Genomic DNA, 16731 nt, shown 5'->3' with positions numbered 1-16731 from the left:
ACCTTGGTATTCTAGGCTATGACCAGATTTTCCATACTATGTGTGTTGGGGTATTGACCTCGTAAAACAAAAACACTCGACGTTTGACGCAGTTTGCACGGAAAGGTGCGGCGACCGACATTCGTGGAATTGTTATTGATATTCTTATTGCTATTTATTTACTGCTCTTTGTCATCTTCATCACGAATCCGTGTCAATTATGTCAACACTATGTCGTTCAAGGACACCCGCCAATTTATATATATATATATATAACGGGTGAATCGGAGATACTGGAAGAAAGCTTTCCGGATTTAAACATCTTCATTATGTCAGTGTCCTTCCAGTCCTCAGCAGAGTAAGTATTTTGTGATAGTGGCATTCCTCCTTTCGTTCTTTCACTCTTTCACCCATCCATCTGTCTTTCCGTCCGCCCGTTCGTCCATCGGTCTATCCATCCAGGCATTCTTTTACGCATTTATTTATTACCATTCGATATTCAGCCATCTGTCCAAGCAATCCTAATATACCGCCCACCTGTTAACTGACTAATTAGTTAATTCGTTAAACATTTATTCATTATAGCCGATGTTTATTTTTGTGCTGGGGTGTCGTTAAACATTCATTTATTCATTACAGCCAATGTCTATCTTTCTGCTGGGGTGTCGTTAAACATTCATTTATTCATTACAGCCGACGTCTCATTCCAGCCGACGTCTGTCTTTGTGCTGGGGTGTCTTTAAACATTCATTTATTCATTATAGTCGACGTCTGTCTTTGTGCTGGGGTGTCGTTAAACATTCATTTATTCATTACAGCCGACGTCTCATTCCAGCCGACGTCTGTCTTTGTGCTGGGGTGTCTTTAAACATTCATTTATTCATTATAGTCGACGTCTGTCTTTGTGCTGGGGTGTCGTTAAACATTCATTTATTCATTACAGCCCACGTCTGTCTTTGTGCTGGGGTGTCGTTAAACATTCATTTATTCATTACAGCCCACGTCTGTCTTTGTGCTGGGGTGTCGTTAAACATTCATTTATTCATTACAGCCCACGTCTGTCTCTGTGCTGGGGTGTCTTTAAACATTAATTTATTCATTACAGCCGACGTCTATCTTTGTGCTGGGGTGTCGTTAAACATTCATTTATTCATTACAGCCGACGTCTATCTTTGTGCTGGGGTGTCGTTAAACATTCATTTATTCATTACAGCCGACGTCTATCTTTGTGCTGGGGTGTCGTTAAACATTCATTTATTCATTACAGCCGACGTCTATCTTTGTGCTGGGGTGTCGTTAAACATTCATTTATTCATTACAGCCGACGTCTATCTTTGTGCTGGGGTGTCGTTAAACATTCATTTATTCGTTACAGCCGACGTCTATCTTTGTGCTGGGGGTGTCGTTAAACATTCATTTATTCATTACAGCCGACTTCTATCTCTGTATTGGGGTGTCGTTAAACATTCATTTATTCATTACAGCCGACGTCTATCTTTGTGCTGGGGGTGTCGTTAAACATTCATTTATTCATTACAGCCGACTTCTATCTCTGTATTGGGGTGTCGTTAAACATTCATTTATTCATTACAGCCGACGTCTATCTTTGTGCTGGGGTGTCGTTAAACATTCATTTATTCGTTACAGCCGACGTCTATTTTTGTGCTGGGGTGTCGTTAAAAATGAATTCATTCATATACAGTGAGACCTCGATAATACGGACAGTATGTTTGTTCCTAAAAGTGTCCGGTTTAACGAATTACCGTAGTATATATATATATATATATATATATATATATATATATATTCCAAAACATTGAACAGATCTATTGACGAAAAATAATTCTTCATGCATATTTTAAGAAAACAATTCAATTTTAAAAGTCATTTCTTAACTGGATTTTTTATTTTTAAATGTATTTGTACCGAAATTTTTCTTTCATTTTAAAGGCTGTACTTTTGTGATATTTTCATTTCTTGGGATTAGTGTAAAAATAATATACATGTACAGTTACGTTTCACCAATGACAATAGGTCTTAATTTTATTTATTTATTTATTTATTTAAACTTATTTTCGTGCTTATATCCAATTTAGGTTCAAGCTTAATTTTATTAATTGCATTCTATAAAGGCAATGGAGGTGTTAAGAAAACGGTATGGTGTTTACCTATATGAATATGTATTTTATGTATGTATATTGTCATATATATATATATATATATATATATATATATATATATACAGTGGACTCTGTCTAAACAGGATTCTGTGTAATCCGGATCTCTGCGTAAAACGGTCCATTTCTAAAGTCCCGTCCAGCTACCGTTTATCTCTTAGGTATAAATCTCTGCCTAATCCGTACTCTGTCTACTACGGACTCCGGATCAAAAATCAAGAACGAAAGAACCGTTCATGCATTAATTATCTCTGTCTACACCGGATTGGGATTTGACTGAACGACGGGCTGCTTAATTAGTTGAACACTGATCGTCATTTGCCCAGTAATCAGGACGCCGTCGCAAGATTAAATACAAAATGTAATCACACTCGTGTGAAGTTTACTCTTATTGCGGTAGGCCGTTAGATCTGGATTTTGTATTCAAATAATTTCGTACGTACGAATAAATTTAATAATGTTTTAGGAAATAAAATGAAATTTAACCTAGTACAAATATTAGAACGACCAGAAACACGTTTAATATGCAGCCACTAATATTTTATGCAGAAAAATATATTTGATATGTAATTACAATCGTTAAAAAGTCTGTTAGTCGATAACATCTTAAAAATTGCAGCAAACTCAGAAATGTCCCTTTAAGTATAGTTTTATGTCTGCGAAATAATCGATTGCAAGTCTGGCTTGTATGACTGTTTTCCAACCATCCTTGGGTTCAAATGTCATTGTTGATCGCGAGTTGTCGATCATTCAAGAACCATAATTCTGGATGAACTCTGTCTAAACCGGTCCTCTATGTAAACCGGACTATTTTGACGATACCTAGTGAGTCCGGTTTAGACAGAGTCCACTGTATATGTATGTATGTATGTATGTATGTATGTATGTATGTAAGTGTGTCTGTCTGTCTGTCTGTCTGTCTGTCTGTGTTTGTTTGTTTATTTATTTATTTATTTATTTATGTGAAATACTTATACGTTTGCCATCTTGTCAAAATATATGTATAATTGTATTATGTAAGTTAAATTAAATTATCTGTTGCAAGAAATTACGTCCGGTCAAATTGTCTTTATTTTTTTACAAATTGTTTTGGATATTGGTCGTCCGGTTCCCTGAGCTGCATATCCGGGAGCTGAATGTCCGAGTTGACGAACACATTTACATAGGTGTAGAGTTTGTTTTGTATGTCGGGTGTCCGTAAGGTGTGGTTTGCGGACTACTGGAGTCCGAATTATCGAGGTCTCACTGTATTTGTATTTGTATCTATGCGTTGTTGAGAGGCGGGGTGTATCTATACTTTGTTGAGAGGCGGGGTGTATCTATACTTTGTTGAGAGGCGAGGTGTATCTATACTTTGTTGAGAGGCGGGGTGTATCTATACTTTGTTGAGAGGCGGGGTGTATCTATGCTTTGTTGAGAGGTGGGGTGTATCTATACGTTGTTGAGAGGCGAGGTGTATCTATACTTTGTTTAGAGGCGGGGTGTATCTATACGTTGTTTAGAGGCGGGGTGTATCTATACTTTGTTGAGAGGCTATACTTTGTTGAGAGGTGGGGTGTATCTATACTTTGTTGAGAGGGGGTGTATCTATACTTTTGTTGAGAGGCGAGGTGTATCTATACTTTGTTGAGAGGCGGGGTGTATCTATACTTTGTTGAGAGGCGGGGTGTATCTATACTTTGTTGAGAGGCGAGGTGTATCTATACTTTGTTGAAAGGCGAGGTGTATCTATACTTTGTTGAGAGGCGGGGTGTATCTATACTTTGTTGAGAGGCGGGGTGTATCTATACTTTGTTGAGAGGCGAGGTGTATCTATACTTTGTTGAAAGGCGAGGTGTATCTATACTTTGTTGAGAGGCGGGGTGTATCTATACTTTGTTGAGAGGCGGGGTGTATCTATACGTTGATGAGACCTCCTCAGTGAACCCATTGTCTGATTGGGTTTTCCCGTTCCAACCAGTATCACAGGACTGGCGTATCAAAGGCCGTGGTATATGCTTTTGAAAAGTGCGTCACCATTATTTGGCTTTGTACCCAATCAGTTTCAGATATTTTACCGACATTGCACTACATTTAAAAAAACAAAAACATGTACTATTGTTTTTGGTGTTTTTTCTTTCAAATACGATTGGTTGCATTGGTAATCATAAAACTAAAAACGATGAAGCGACACTGGCCTCATTAATCAGATCGTAATAAGTTATAAGGGAGATAATTTAATCATGAAGTTGTTCACCAAAATATAAATATGATTTCTTTATTATATATAACATTTAGTGAAATATCTTAAAATATCAGCGAAATAAAAGTGTTATCAGTCACTCAGTGACGATAACACATTTTAGAGTGAACATTTCACTATTTCATTCTAAAAAGTGTTATCTTCACTGTAAGAAAGCCGGAACTATTTTGCTGCTATCATTTTAAAAAATAAAGGTAAATTGCCAAAAGTTACATAATAAATAGAAAATTACTTGGTTTTTTGGCAAATATGATTTATATCTCACCTCGTGAAGTTTGCAATCATATCACACTCGTTGTGCAAGCGCGACTCGTGAGATATGATTTATATTTCATCTCGTGAAGTTTGCAATCATATCACACTCGTTGTGCAAGCGCGACTCGTGAGATATGATTGCAAACTTCACATATATACACGGACCAGTAACATTTAAAATCTACTAGCCCACCAAATTTTCTACTAGTCCACCAGCCTGTAGGACACTATAATAATTTTTAATAATACTACAATATACACTTCACTTCCTATGATCATCCACAAAAGCCAGAACATTTTGACATTAATTTATATTATACCTTTAATACTGATAACAGAGCACAAACGTATTCATAAAAAGAACCAAACTTAAAGTAAAGCTAGTTCACCAATAAACAATGACTTGATTATCGAAACTATATTGACCCCTAACAATCCGATTTATTGTGTATATATTATTTTGACTTCATATTTCTTAAACTGTTGAAGACAATTTGAAGCTGATACTAAGTTCCGGATTTGCCATGAAATAACTATTTTACTTAAGTAGTCAGTCAAAAAACAAAACAACAAAAACAAACAAATTAACAAACAAACAAACAAACAAAACCAGGTTGCCCGTTGGATTGGCAGATACATTGTCAGAATTTTCACTTGCATTTGGCGAGCGGGCGGGTACTTTCTGTACCCCTGTTATTATATACTTATTCATCAAACATTTTGGTAACATTTTCGTGTTTTTCATTTCCGGTGTTCATACTACCATTTTGTTTGAATCATCACTTATACAGATGTTCAAGCCATTCTTTCACAGTTTTCTGGTTGTGCACAACATAAGCATACAACAGCATATGTCACATGTCTGCCAAGGTTATTTGGTCACCTTGAAAGCCACAGTGCCAGGGATTACAAGCTTCACAACTAATGCGTATTACGCTAAGCCAAATACGTCTTAGAGTTCGAGTAGCCACACCACTCTCTCTTTTTTCTTCTTTTGGCATTATGTATTAGTTGTACTCAGTTGTGTATGGGTCAATAACCAAAATATATGCATATCTATTATACAAATAACACACCCCCCCCAAAAAAAAAAAAAAAAAAAAAAAAACCCAACAACAACAACAAACAAACAAACTAATGTTTAACAAATCAAACCCCCCCCCCCCCCCCCCCAAAAAAAAAAACTTTCGATTGGAGTTACACCCGCATAGTTTATTATATTATATATATGAAGGATATATACAGTCAGACCTCGTAACAACGACCATCATTACTACGACATTTACACCATCTGACCACAAATTGTCGGGAGCAAACGTACATCAGTGTTATTCTGTTCAGTACACGTTGGCAGTACACACACAGCCTCTTAGAATCCTTGTTCTCGTATATTTAATATTTGTTGTTTTTAATAATAATTGAAATGCATTAATTATTTAAATGCTATTCAATCATCAGTTAATATTAATTAGTATTTTTTTGTTGCGTCATTTTGGCAAAGGAGACAACTCACAACAGTTATAATTCGATACAACCGCAATTTCGATATAACGACAAAATTATCCAGAGAGACGAACATGGTCGTTGTAACCAGGTCTGACTATATATATATATATATAGATAGATAGATAGATAGATAGAGAGATAGATACCCTGCATATGTTATACACCTCTTGCTTGATGCGCGGTCGATCTGGGATCGATCCCCGTCGGTGGACCTATTGGGCTATTTATTGTTCCAGGCAGTGCACAACGACTGGTATATCAAATGCCGTGGAATGTGCTATCCTGTCTGTGGGATGATGTACAAAACGATTCTTTGCTACTAATAGAAAAAGATAGCGGGTTTCCTCTCTAAGACTGTATGTCAGAATTAAAAACGCTTGATATGTAATAGCCGATGATTAATACATCATTGTGTTCTGGTGCGGGACGTAGCCCAGTGGTAAACCGCTCGCTTGATGCGCGGTCGGTCTAGGATCGATCCTCGTCAACGGGCTTATTGGGCTATTTTTGTGTTCCAGCCAGTGCACCACGACTGGTATATCAAAGGCCGCGGTATGTATTACCCTGTCTATGGGGTGGTGGATATAAAAGATCCCTTGTTACTAATGGAAAAATGTAGCGGGTTTCCTCTCTAAGACTCAAAATTACCAAATGGTTGCCATCCAATAGCCGATGGTTAATAATTGAATGTGATCCGGTGGTGTCGTTAAACAAACATTATTGAATAGAGGCAGTGTTTCGGTTACGTATCGTCCAGCCATAGACGACCCACTTGACGGTGCAATACCCGATGATGTATTAATCATCGGGCTATAGCGGTCTCGTTAAACAAATTCAACTTTTTATGTCACACGGCAAATGGCCGTAATTTTAATGTGCCTATTCCTTTGTGTGTTACAGAGAAGACGTGGGCGTGGCGGTCGCTGTGCGGGAGGCCACGGTCGGGGACTACGACCAGGTGTTGTCCATCGCCAGGGTGTACGACGGGCGGGATTACCTCCCCTCGAAATACAAACACCTCGTCACATCCGCCAACTGTAAGGGATACGTCGGCGTCGTCGACAAAAGCATCGTAAGTTTTATTATAGGTGTTTCGCCCGCTAGGAAGCTGGGGGCTGGGGGGGGGGGGGGGGGAGGGGTACATGTGCCCCCATCCCCACCCCCACCCCCACCCCACACACACCTTTCTTGATCCAGTAGCATTGATGGTTTATATATATGTATCTATGTATGTATGTGTATATATATATATATATATATATATATATATATATATATATATATATATATATATATATATATATACACACACACACACACATACATACATACGTGTGTGTGTGTGTGTGTGTGTGTGTGTGTGTGCCTCCACTTTTTCGCACATTCCTAGGTCACTGCTAGTGAGATTTGTGCAACGTTTCTGACAATGACACTTTATTTGCGAATTCACAATATAATTATAACAAGGTTAGTAGTTTTGCTGAAGCTCAGTGAAGGAAGGAAGGAAATGTTTAATGACGCATTCAACACATTTTATTTACGGTTATATGGCGTCGGACATATGGTTAAGGACTATACAAATATTGAGGGAGGAAACCCGCTGTCGCCACTTCATGGGCTACTCTTTTCGATTAGCAGCAAGGGATCTTTTATATGCACCATCCCATAGACAGGATAGCACATACCACGGCTTTTGATGTACCAGTCGTGGTGCACTGGCTGGAGCGAGCAATAGCCCAATGGGCCCACTGACGGGGATCGATCCCAAACCGACCGCGCATCAAGCGAGCGCTTTACCACTGGGCTATGTCCCGCTCCCCAGTTTCGCATGAGGTCGGCATTCAAAGTATGAATTGACCTTCCTACGGTAATGAGCGTATAACAGTCTAAAGGTCCGTCTACCTCTCTTACGGTCAGAGTACTCGTACTAATCATATCATGCATCATGTACCCGACTTTTAAGATTAAGTTTTGTTTTCTTTCGTTTGTCAAAAGACCGTCACCCCCTGGACTGTTTTGATAAATTATAAGCAAGGCGCGTGAGCAGGAAATTGTGCCAGGAAGGGGGTCTAAACTGTAGCGAGCGAAATTTTAGGGGGCCGGTTATGCTACTCCGAAAAATAAATTTAAAAAGAACCCCTAATTCACCCACCCCCTACACATTCTCCTGCACCCCAGATAAAAAGGAAGGAAATGTTTACTTGGAGCAGGTGGTGGAACCCCTAATTCACCCACCCCCTACACATTCTCCTGCACCCCAGATAAAAAGGAAGGAAATGTTTACTTGGAGCAGGTGGTGGAACCCCTAATTCACCCACCCCCTACACATTCTCCTGCCCTTGGAGCAGGTGGTGGAACCCCTAATTCACCCACCCCCTACACATTCTCCTGCACCCCAGATAAAAAGGAAGGAAATGTTTACTTGGAGCAGGTGGTGGAACCCCTAATTCACCCACCCCCTACACATTCTCCTGCACCCCAGATAAAAAGGAAGGAAATGTTTACTTGGAGCAGGTGGTGGAACCCCTAATTCACCCACCCCCTACACATTCTCCTGCACCCCAGATAAAAAGGAAGGAAATGTTTTATTTAACGATGCACTCAATACATTTTATTTACGGTTATATGGCGTCAGACATATCGTTAAGGACCACACATATATGGAGAGATCAAACCCGCTTTCGCCACTTCATGGGCTACTCTTTTCGATTAGCAGCAAGGGATCTTTTATATGCACCATCCCACAGACAGGCTAGTACATACCACGGCCTTTGATATACCAGTCGTGGTGCATTGGCTGGAACAAGAAATAGCCCAATGGGCCCACTGACGGGGATCGATTTCAGATCGACCATGCATCGAGCGAGCGCTGCACCCCACATAAAGACAAAGCTTTAAATGATATATAAAGTGAAAATATATCGGTTTTGTGATTTTTGATTACTCAGCATTTCTCCTATTATCAGGTGGCGTTTTTAATTGCTTGCATCGTCGACGACGGTACGACGTTGGTGACGCGGGCAGGACGAGTTCGATCGGACTACCGAGGTAAGGGCGTGTACGGCCAGATGAAACAACTCGTCCGCAAACAGATAGCCCTCCAAGGACGAGTGGAACACGAAACGTTCACCACCAGCGACATCAACTACGGCAAAAACAATACCAAATTCAAAAAAATCTTTACTGAGAGATTTTCTAAGGTACTTACTTTGGAAATAAAGGCGGGGTGTACTTATTTTAAAGAGGGTCAGCTCTATGTTCTCTCAGGATTAGGGTTAGGGTTCATCAGCCCTATGTTCCCTCAGGGTTAGGGTTAGGGTTCCTCAGCTCTATGTTCCCTCAGGGTTAAGGTGATAGTTCATCAGCTCTATGTTCCCTCAGGGTTACGGTGATAGTTCATCAGCTCTATGTTCCCTCAGGGTTAGGGTTAGGGTTCATCAGCTCTATGTTCCCTCAGGGTTACGGTGATAGTTCATCAGCTCTATGTTCCCTCAGGGTTAGGGTTAGGGTTCCTCAGCTCTATGTTCCCTCAGGGTTAGGGTTAGGGTTCCTCAGCTCTATGTTCCCTCAGGGTTACGGTGATAGTTCAAGCTCTATGTTCCCTCAGGGTTACGGTGATAGTTCAAGCTCTATGTTCCCTCAGGGTTACGGTGATAGTTCATCAGCTCTATGTTCCCTCAGGGTTAGGGCTAGGGTTCATCAGCCCTATGTTCCCTCATGGTTAGGGCTAGGGTTCCTCAGCCCTATGTTCCCTCAGGGTTAGGGTTAGGGTTAGGGTTCCTCAGCTCTATGTTCCCTCAGGGTTAGGGTTCTTCAGCCCTATGTTCCCTCAGGGTTAGGTTTAGGGTTCCTCATCACTATGTTCCCTCAGGGTTAGGGTTAGGGTTCCTCAGCTCTATGTTCCCTCAGGGTTACGGTGATAGTTCATCAGTTCTATGTTCCCTCAGGGTTAGGGTTAGGGTTCCTCAGCCCTATGTTCCCTCAGAGTTAGAGTTCCTCCGCCCTATGTTCCCTCAGGGTTAGGGTTCCTCAGCCCTATGTTCCCTCAGGGTTAGGGTTTTTCAGCTCTATGTTCCCTCAGGGTTAGAGTTCCTCAGCTTTATGTTCCCTCAGGGTTAGGGTTCCTCAGCCCTATGTTCCCTCAGAGTTAGAGTTCCTCCGCCCTATGTTCCCTCAGGGTTAGGGTTCCTCAGCTCTATGTTCCCTCATGGTTAGGGTTCCTCAGCTCTATGTTCCCTCAGGGTTAGGGTTCCTCAGCTCTGTGTTCCCTCAGGGTTAGAATTCCTCAGCCCTATGTTCCCTCATGGTTAGGATTGCTCAGCTCTATGTTCCCTCAGGGTTAGGATTCCTCAGCCCTATGTTCCCTCATGGTTAGGGTTAGGGTTCCTCAGCTCTATGTTCCCTCAGGGTTAGGTTTAGGGTTCCTCATCACTATGTTCCCTCAGGGTTAGGTTTAGGGTTCCTCATCACTATGTTCCCTCAGGGTTAGGGTTAGGGTTCCTCATCACTATGTTCCCTCAGGGTTAGGGTTAGGGTTCCTCATCACTATGTTCCCTCAGGGTTAGGGTTAGAGTTCCTCAGCTCTATGTTCCCTCAGGGTTAGGATTCCTCAGCCCTATGTTCCCTCATGGTTAGGGTTAGGGTTCCTCAGCTCTGTGTTCCCTCAGGGTTAGGGTTAGGATTCCTCAGCCCTATGTTCCCTCAGGGTTAGGGTTAGGGTTCCTCATCACTATGTTCCCTCATGGTTAGGGTTAGAGTTCCTCAGCTCTGTGTTCCCTCAGGGTTAGGATTCCTCAGCCCTATGTTCCCTCATGGTTAGGGTTAGGGTTCCTCAGCTCTGTGTTCCCTCAGGGCTAGGATTCCTCAGCCCTATGTTCCCTCATGGTTAGGGTTAGGGTTCCTCAGCTCTGTGTTCCCTCAGGGTTAGGATTCCTCAGCCCTATGTTCCCTCATGGTTAGGGTTAGGGTTCCTCAGCTCTGTGTTCCCTCAGAGTTAGGGTTCCTCCGCCCTATGTTCCCTCAGGGTTAGGGTTTTTCAGCTCTATGTTCCCTCAGGGTTAGGGTTCCTCAGCTCTATGTTCCCTCATGGTTAGGGTTCCTCAGCCCTATGTTCCCTCAGGGTTAGGTTTAGGGTTCCTCATCACTATGTTCCCTCAGGGTTAGGGGTAGGGTTCCTCAGCTCTATGTTCCCTCCGGGTTACGGTGATAGTTCATCAGTTCTATGTTCCCTCAGGGTTAGGGTTAGAGTTCCTCAGCTCTATGTTCCCTCATGGTTAGGGTTCCTCAGCGCTATGTTCCCTCATGGTTAGGGTTCCTCAGCGCTATGTTCCCTCATGGCTAGGGTTAGGGTTCCTCAGCTCTGTGTTCCCTCATGGTTAGGGTTAGGGTTCCTCAGCTCTATGTTCCCTCAGGGTTAGGATTCCTCAGCTCTATGTTCCCTCATGGTTAGGATTCCTCAGCCCTATGTTCCCTCATGGTTAGGATTGCTCAGCTCTATGTTCCCTCAGGGTTAGGATTCCTCAGCCCTATGTTCCCTCATGGTTAGGGTTAGGGTTCCTCAGCTCTATGTTCCCTCAGGGTTAGGATTCCTCAGCCCTATGTTCCCTCATGGTTAGGGTTAGGGTTCCTCAGCTCTATGTTCCCTCAGGGTTAGGGTTCCTCAGCTCTGTGTTCCCTCAGGGTTAGGATTCCTCAGCCCTATGTTCCCTCATGGTTAGGGTTAGGGTTCCTCAGCTCTGTGTTCCCTCAGGGTTAGGATTCCTCAGCCCTATGTTCCCTCATGGTTAGGGTTAGGGTTCCTCAGCTCTGTGTTCCCTCAGAGTTAGGGTTTCTCCGCCCTATGTTCCCTCAGGGTTAGGGTTCCTCCGCCCTATGTTCCCTCAGGGTTAGGGTTCCTCAGCCCTATGTTCCCTCAGGGTTATAGTGAGAGTTCCTCAGCTCTATGTTCCCTCAGGGTTAGGGTTCCTCAGCCCTATGTTCCCTCAGCGTTAGGGTTCTTCAGCTCTATGTTCCCTCAGAGTTAGAGTTCCTCAGCTCTATGTTCCCTCAGGGTTAGGGTTCCTCAGCCCTATGTTCCCTCAGGGTTAGGGTTCTTCAGCTCTATGTTCCCTCAGAGTTAGGGTTAGGGTTCCTCAGCCCTATGTTCCCTCAGGGTTAGGGTTCTTCAGCTCTATGTTCCGTCAGGGTTAGAGTTCCTCAGCTTTATGTTCCCTCAGAGTTAGGGTTAGGGTTCCTCAGCCCTATGTTCCCTCAGGGTTAGTGTTCTTCAGCTCTATGTTCCGTCAGGGTTAGAGTTCCTCAGCTTTATGTTCCCTCAGGGTTAGAGTTCCTCAGCTTTATGTTCCCTCAGGGTTAGAGTTCCTCAGCTTTATGTTCCCTCAGGGTTAGGGTTCCTCAGCTCTATGTTCCCTCAGGGTTAGGGTTCCTCCGCCCTATGTTCCCTCAGGGTTAGGGTTCCTCAGCCCTATGTTCCCTCAGGGTTATAGTGAGAGTTCCTCAGCTCTATGTTCCCTCAGGGTTAGGGTTCCTCAGCCCTATGTTCCCTCAGCGTTAGGGTTCTTCAGCTCTATGTTCCCTCAGAGTTAGAATTCCTCAGCTCTATGTTCCCTCAGGGTTAGGGTTCCTCAGCCCTATGTTCCCTCAGGGTTAGGGTTCTTCAGCTCTATGTTCCCTCAGAGTTAGGGTTAGGGTTAGGGTTCCTCAGCCCTATGTTCCCTCAGGGTTAGGGTTCTTCAGCTCTATGTTCCCTCAGGGTTAGAGTTCCTCAGCTTTATGTTCCCTCAGGGTTAGAGTTCCTCAGCTTTATGTTCCCTCAGGGTTAGGGTTCCTCAGCTCTATGTTCCCTCAGGGTTAGGGTTCCTCAGCCCTATGTTCCCTCAGGGTTACGGTGAGAGTTCCTCAGCTCTATGTTCCCTCAGGGTTAGGGTTCCTCAGCTCTATGTTCCCTCAGGGTTAGGGTTCCTCAGCCCTATATTCCCTCAGGGTTAGGGTTCTTCAGCTCTATGTTCCCTCAGAGTTAGAGTTCCTCAGCTCTATGTTCCCTCAGGGTTAGGGTTCCTCAGCCCTATGTTCCCTCAGGGTTAGTGTTCTTCAGCTCTATGTTCCCTCAGGGTTAGAGTTCCTCAGCTTTATGTTCCCTCAGGGTTAGAGTTCCTCAGCTTTATGTTCCCTCAGGGTTAGGGTTCCTCAGCTCTATGTTCCCTCAGGGTTAGGGTTCTTCAGCTCTATGTTCCCTCAGGGTTAGGGTTAGGTTTAACTGAGGGAACATAGACATAATCCCTTTTAGTCCATGAGCCAGGACCCAAAATGTGACCAATTGGTACCACCTGGGGGGACGAAAGCTCATTGTGATTTTTGTCAAGGCCTATACCCAAGGGATGGGAAATGTATGATAGAATTGCAGGACTCACAGCTTTCAGTGTGTATCTATCCGGTTTTTTTTACTCTACCCCCATTTCAACGACAGTTATAATTTTACAGAATTGCTAAATGGTGACTATATTAAAAGCATTGTAAAATATTTGTCAGGGCATTTAGGAATACAAAACTTGGAGGATTGGGAGAATTCAAATATGTTGCCAATTTTGAAATCCTTTGAGGATTAGGGTCTCGTATAATACTTTTTCTGTAACTTTACAAAATACAGTTCACAGAGTTTTATTTTTCAGTAGAAATTTAACATAACATTTAGCCTCAGCACCTGAAATATTATCTTTAAATGTTCTAATTACAGTAGAAGCTCATTTCGGACATCCAGTTTATTATTTACATCCAATAAATAAAGTTTTGTTGCAGGATTTGCTGTGTGATTACACATTTTATAGCCCTACCGCTACTTCCTCAACAGCAATATTTTAGTGGAATTGTTAACAGTGACTAAAATAAAACACATTATAAAATGTTTATTATGATAGGCAAAGCAAAAATAAGGGAAAATCAAGTTAGTAGAATATAAATTGTAGAAATAGAAGCAATCGTGTCATCCCTAGAGGGTTAGGGTCTCACGTAACACTTTCTTTTACATCAGGTAATGCAATTTCCACCATTTCACAACAGTAACTTTATTCGATGCTTTATTGAGTAAAACATTGTTGGCTATTACATTTATGGGTTTTTTGGTAAACTTCATATTATTTACCACATTTTCTTAAAGTATCAATTTTGGCAAATCTAACGTGTTTTTGTCCATCCTAGTCTCTGTAGTAGCTCAAGTCAATTTCATGAGAACCCTCACACACACACACACACACACACACACACACACACACACACACAAATAACACACACCCAAGTACAAATCTCGTAAACTTTGGGTCTGCTAATTTACATATTAAAAATACACAGGCGATTGATTTGTTTGTTGTTTTACTAAACTATACGTTAACTTTCAGACTGTCGGTTCTTACAAGTTCCAGATCAGTGATGTCTGCCAACTTCACCTCGATTCGAGTCCGGGCTTACAGCTTCTTGACCACGTGGCATTCGAGAATCTGTTTTCATCTCCAGCAACTTGCAAGTACCTGTTTCCGCATAACAAGATTGTCGTTGACTGGGTACCGTTAAAACTGCTCTCTACAAATATCTCCTATATTTTGTCGTCCACGTCACTGGCGCTGGCTAGCCTGTCTTCCGACTGTCTGTGGAATGACGTCATCTACTCGCTTCTGACAATAGGGTCATACTACATGTGTTCTAGTTGCATCGCATATCAGCTAGACGTGTTTGGTAGTGACGTCACATATTTACGACACCACCTGATGGCTCACGTGCAGAACATTGTCAGACTGACAGCCAATGAAAACTGTGGAACTGTCTGGCTGGAGATCTATACCAATGGAGACGTAGATCGTTCGCTGATCAGGTCCGTGTTGTGTGAATTCTGCCGGCCCCAGTCCATCAACACGACTACCATTATGCATGTCCTTGAAAAACCACTGAAACCTTCCAACGTCAAAACGTTTACCACATGCAAGGACTGTGAAGGAACACACAAGTTACAAACATCATGCAATAATACCATGTTGTAGTTTTGTGTGTGCGTGTGTGCGTGTGTGCGTGTGTGTGGTTTTTGACGAAATTAGTATCGGTAACGAACTAATGGAATATTCCGGTACGGGTTCTGTGCAAATGATAATCATGTTATAAATGTAGTACTAAACCAAATAACATCCGGCTGGGTCAAAGTTCGAGGTGCACCTAACTTTTGATAGAGCAGTTAATATCACAAGTCCTGCCATTGGTGATAAACACGACAGTGTTTGTTGTCAAAACATAAAGTTTCATCTGGGCAATATATGTATGTAATTTTATTTCATCCAGAACCAGTCTCGAGTAGCCTTAAGTTTGAAACATGTATGGGGTACTTGTAAACAAAAGTACTACATTTACGTGCGAAACTAGGGTTGTTGTAAAAACATTCGGTTATATCGTAAATGAGCCACGAAAGGTTCCACTTTCTTCAGTTAATACTTTGAGGGAGGGGTTGTAGTACTGGTATATATGGGTCATATTTTGCTTGATTTATTGCATAGGGTGTTTTTTTAACCACATACGTTAACATTGTCACCTATGGGATTTTATTTGGTATACTACAACCATAAACGCCTGTTGGAGAGAGTTTGTGATTCCTGTGACGAGGGTTTATTTGTGAGAATGGTCTCTTTGATGAATAAACTCCAGGCTCCGTATTCATAAACGTACTTAAGTCAATGTATGATACTTATTTATGTACTTTAGGTATGTATTTAGGTATCATACATTGACTTAAGTATGTTTATGAATACGGAGCCAGGGCCGTAGCTAACGGAACAAGTTATAGAAACTTAAAGAAAATTATCTTTTTAACCGTTTAAGGAGTTTTTGGCTATTAGGCCTACAGGTCTATCGGCCATCTAGGTATCTCCGTTCTAGCTAGCAAAACCTACTGGCTGTCCCAGGATGGAAGCTTGAGTCTTTTGGTTCCCGTTCCTTTAGCGTGAGTGCTGTGAAGAAATGGAATGAACTGCCAGGCACTCTTAAAAATGCCACAGATCTTATATCGTTTAAAAAACATCTTAAAACACATTTGTTTATCCAGTAGTTTTAATTATCCAGTTTGACTTTTTATTTGCCCCCTCTTAAGCATTTATAATAACTCATTTATTTGTTCTTTTAGTATTATCCTACCAATTGTTTTACTATGTTATTGTTTTATGGCATTCTATATATGTAATGCGCTTTGAACATACATTAGTGTGGAGTTTAGCGCTATATAAATGAACTTATTATTATTATTATTATTATTATTATATAAACTTTATTTTTATTTTTAATTTGTTTTACGAAAATGGCGGTTTCTAATAAAAGATTTTTTATATCTTCTAAATTTATGACGCCTCAAATCCTAGATTACACGTAAGGTGCCTCTGATTTTCATATTTTAAACAATATTAACATTATCACCAACACGATTTATTTGGTATTAGTGGGGTCAAATATGACTTCCCCGTGACTATTTTTCGGTGACTAAAGTTTGAGGGTGGATTTCAAGTAATTAGGACCTTTAGAAAAAAATCGCAAAAGTTTTAGCTAACT

The 16731-nt window shown here is 41.6% G+C and overlaps 1 protein-coding gene across 1 annotated transcript; it reads left to right on the top strand.

Moving 5' to 3' along the window:
- Positions 1–297: 297 nt before the first annotated feature.
- On the top strand, positions 298–16473 carry LOC121377670 (histidine N-acetyltransferase-like). The gene is made up of 4 exons (XM_041505748.1): positions 298–337; positions 7060–7231; positions 9126–9359; positions 14550–16473. Exons 1-4 carry the CDS (start codon positions 309–311, stop codon positions 15183–15185), a joined length of 1071 nt encoding a protein of 356 aa, XP_041361682.1. The 5' UTR covers positions 298–308; the 3' UTR covers positions 15186–16473.
- Positions 16474–16731: the final 258 nt, after the last annotated feature.

Source organism: Gigantopelta aegis, chromosome 2, assembly GCF_016097555.1.
Source record: "Gigantopelta aegis isolate Gae_Host chromosome 2, Gae_host_genome, whole genome shotgun sequence".
In the NCBI taxonomy this organism is placed as follows: domain Eukaryota; kingdom Metazoa; phylum Mollusca; class Gastropoda; order Neomphalida; family Peltospiridae; genus Gigantopelta; species Gigantopelta aegis.
This window is presented reverse-complemented; position numbering and strand designations above follow the sequence as displayed.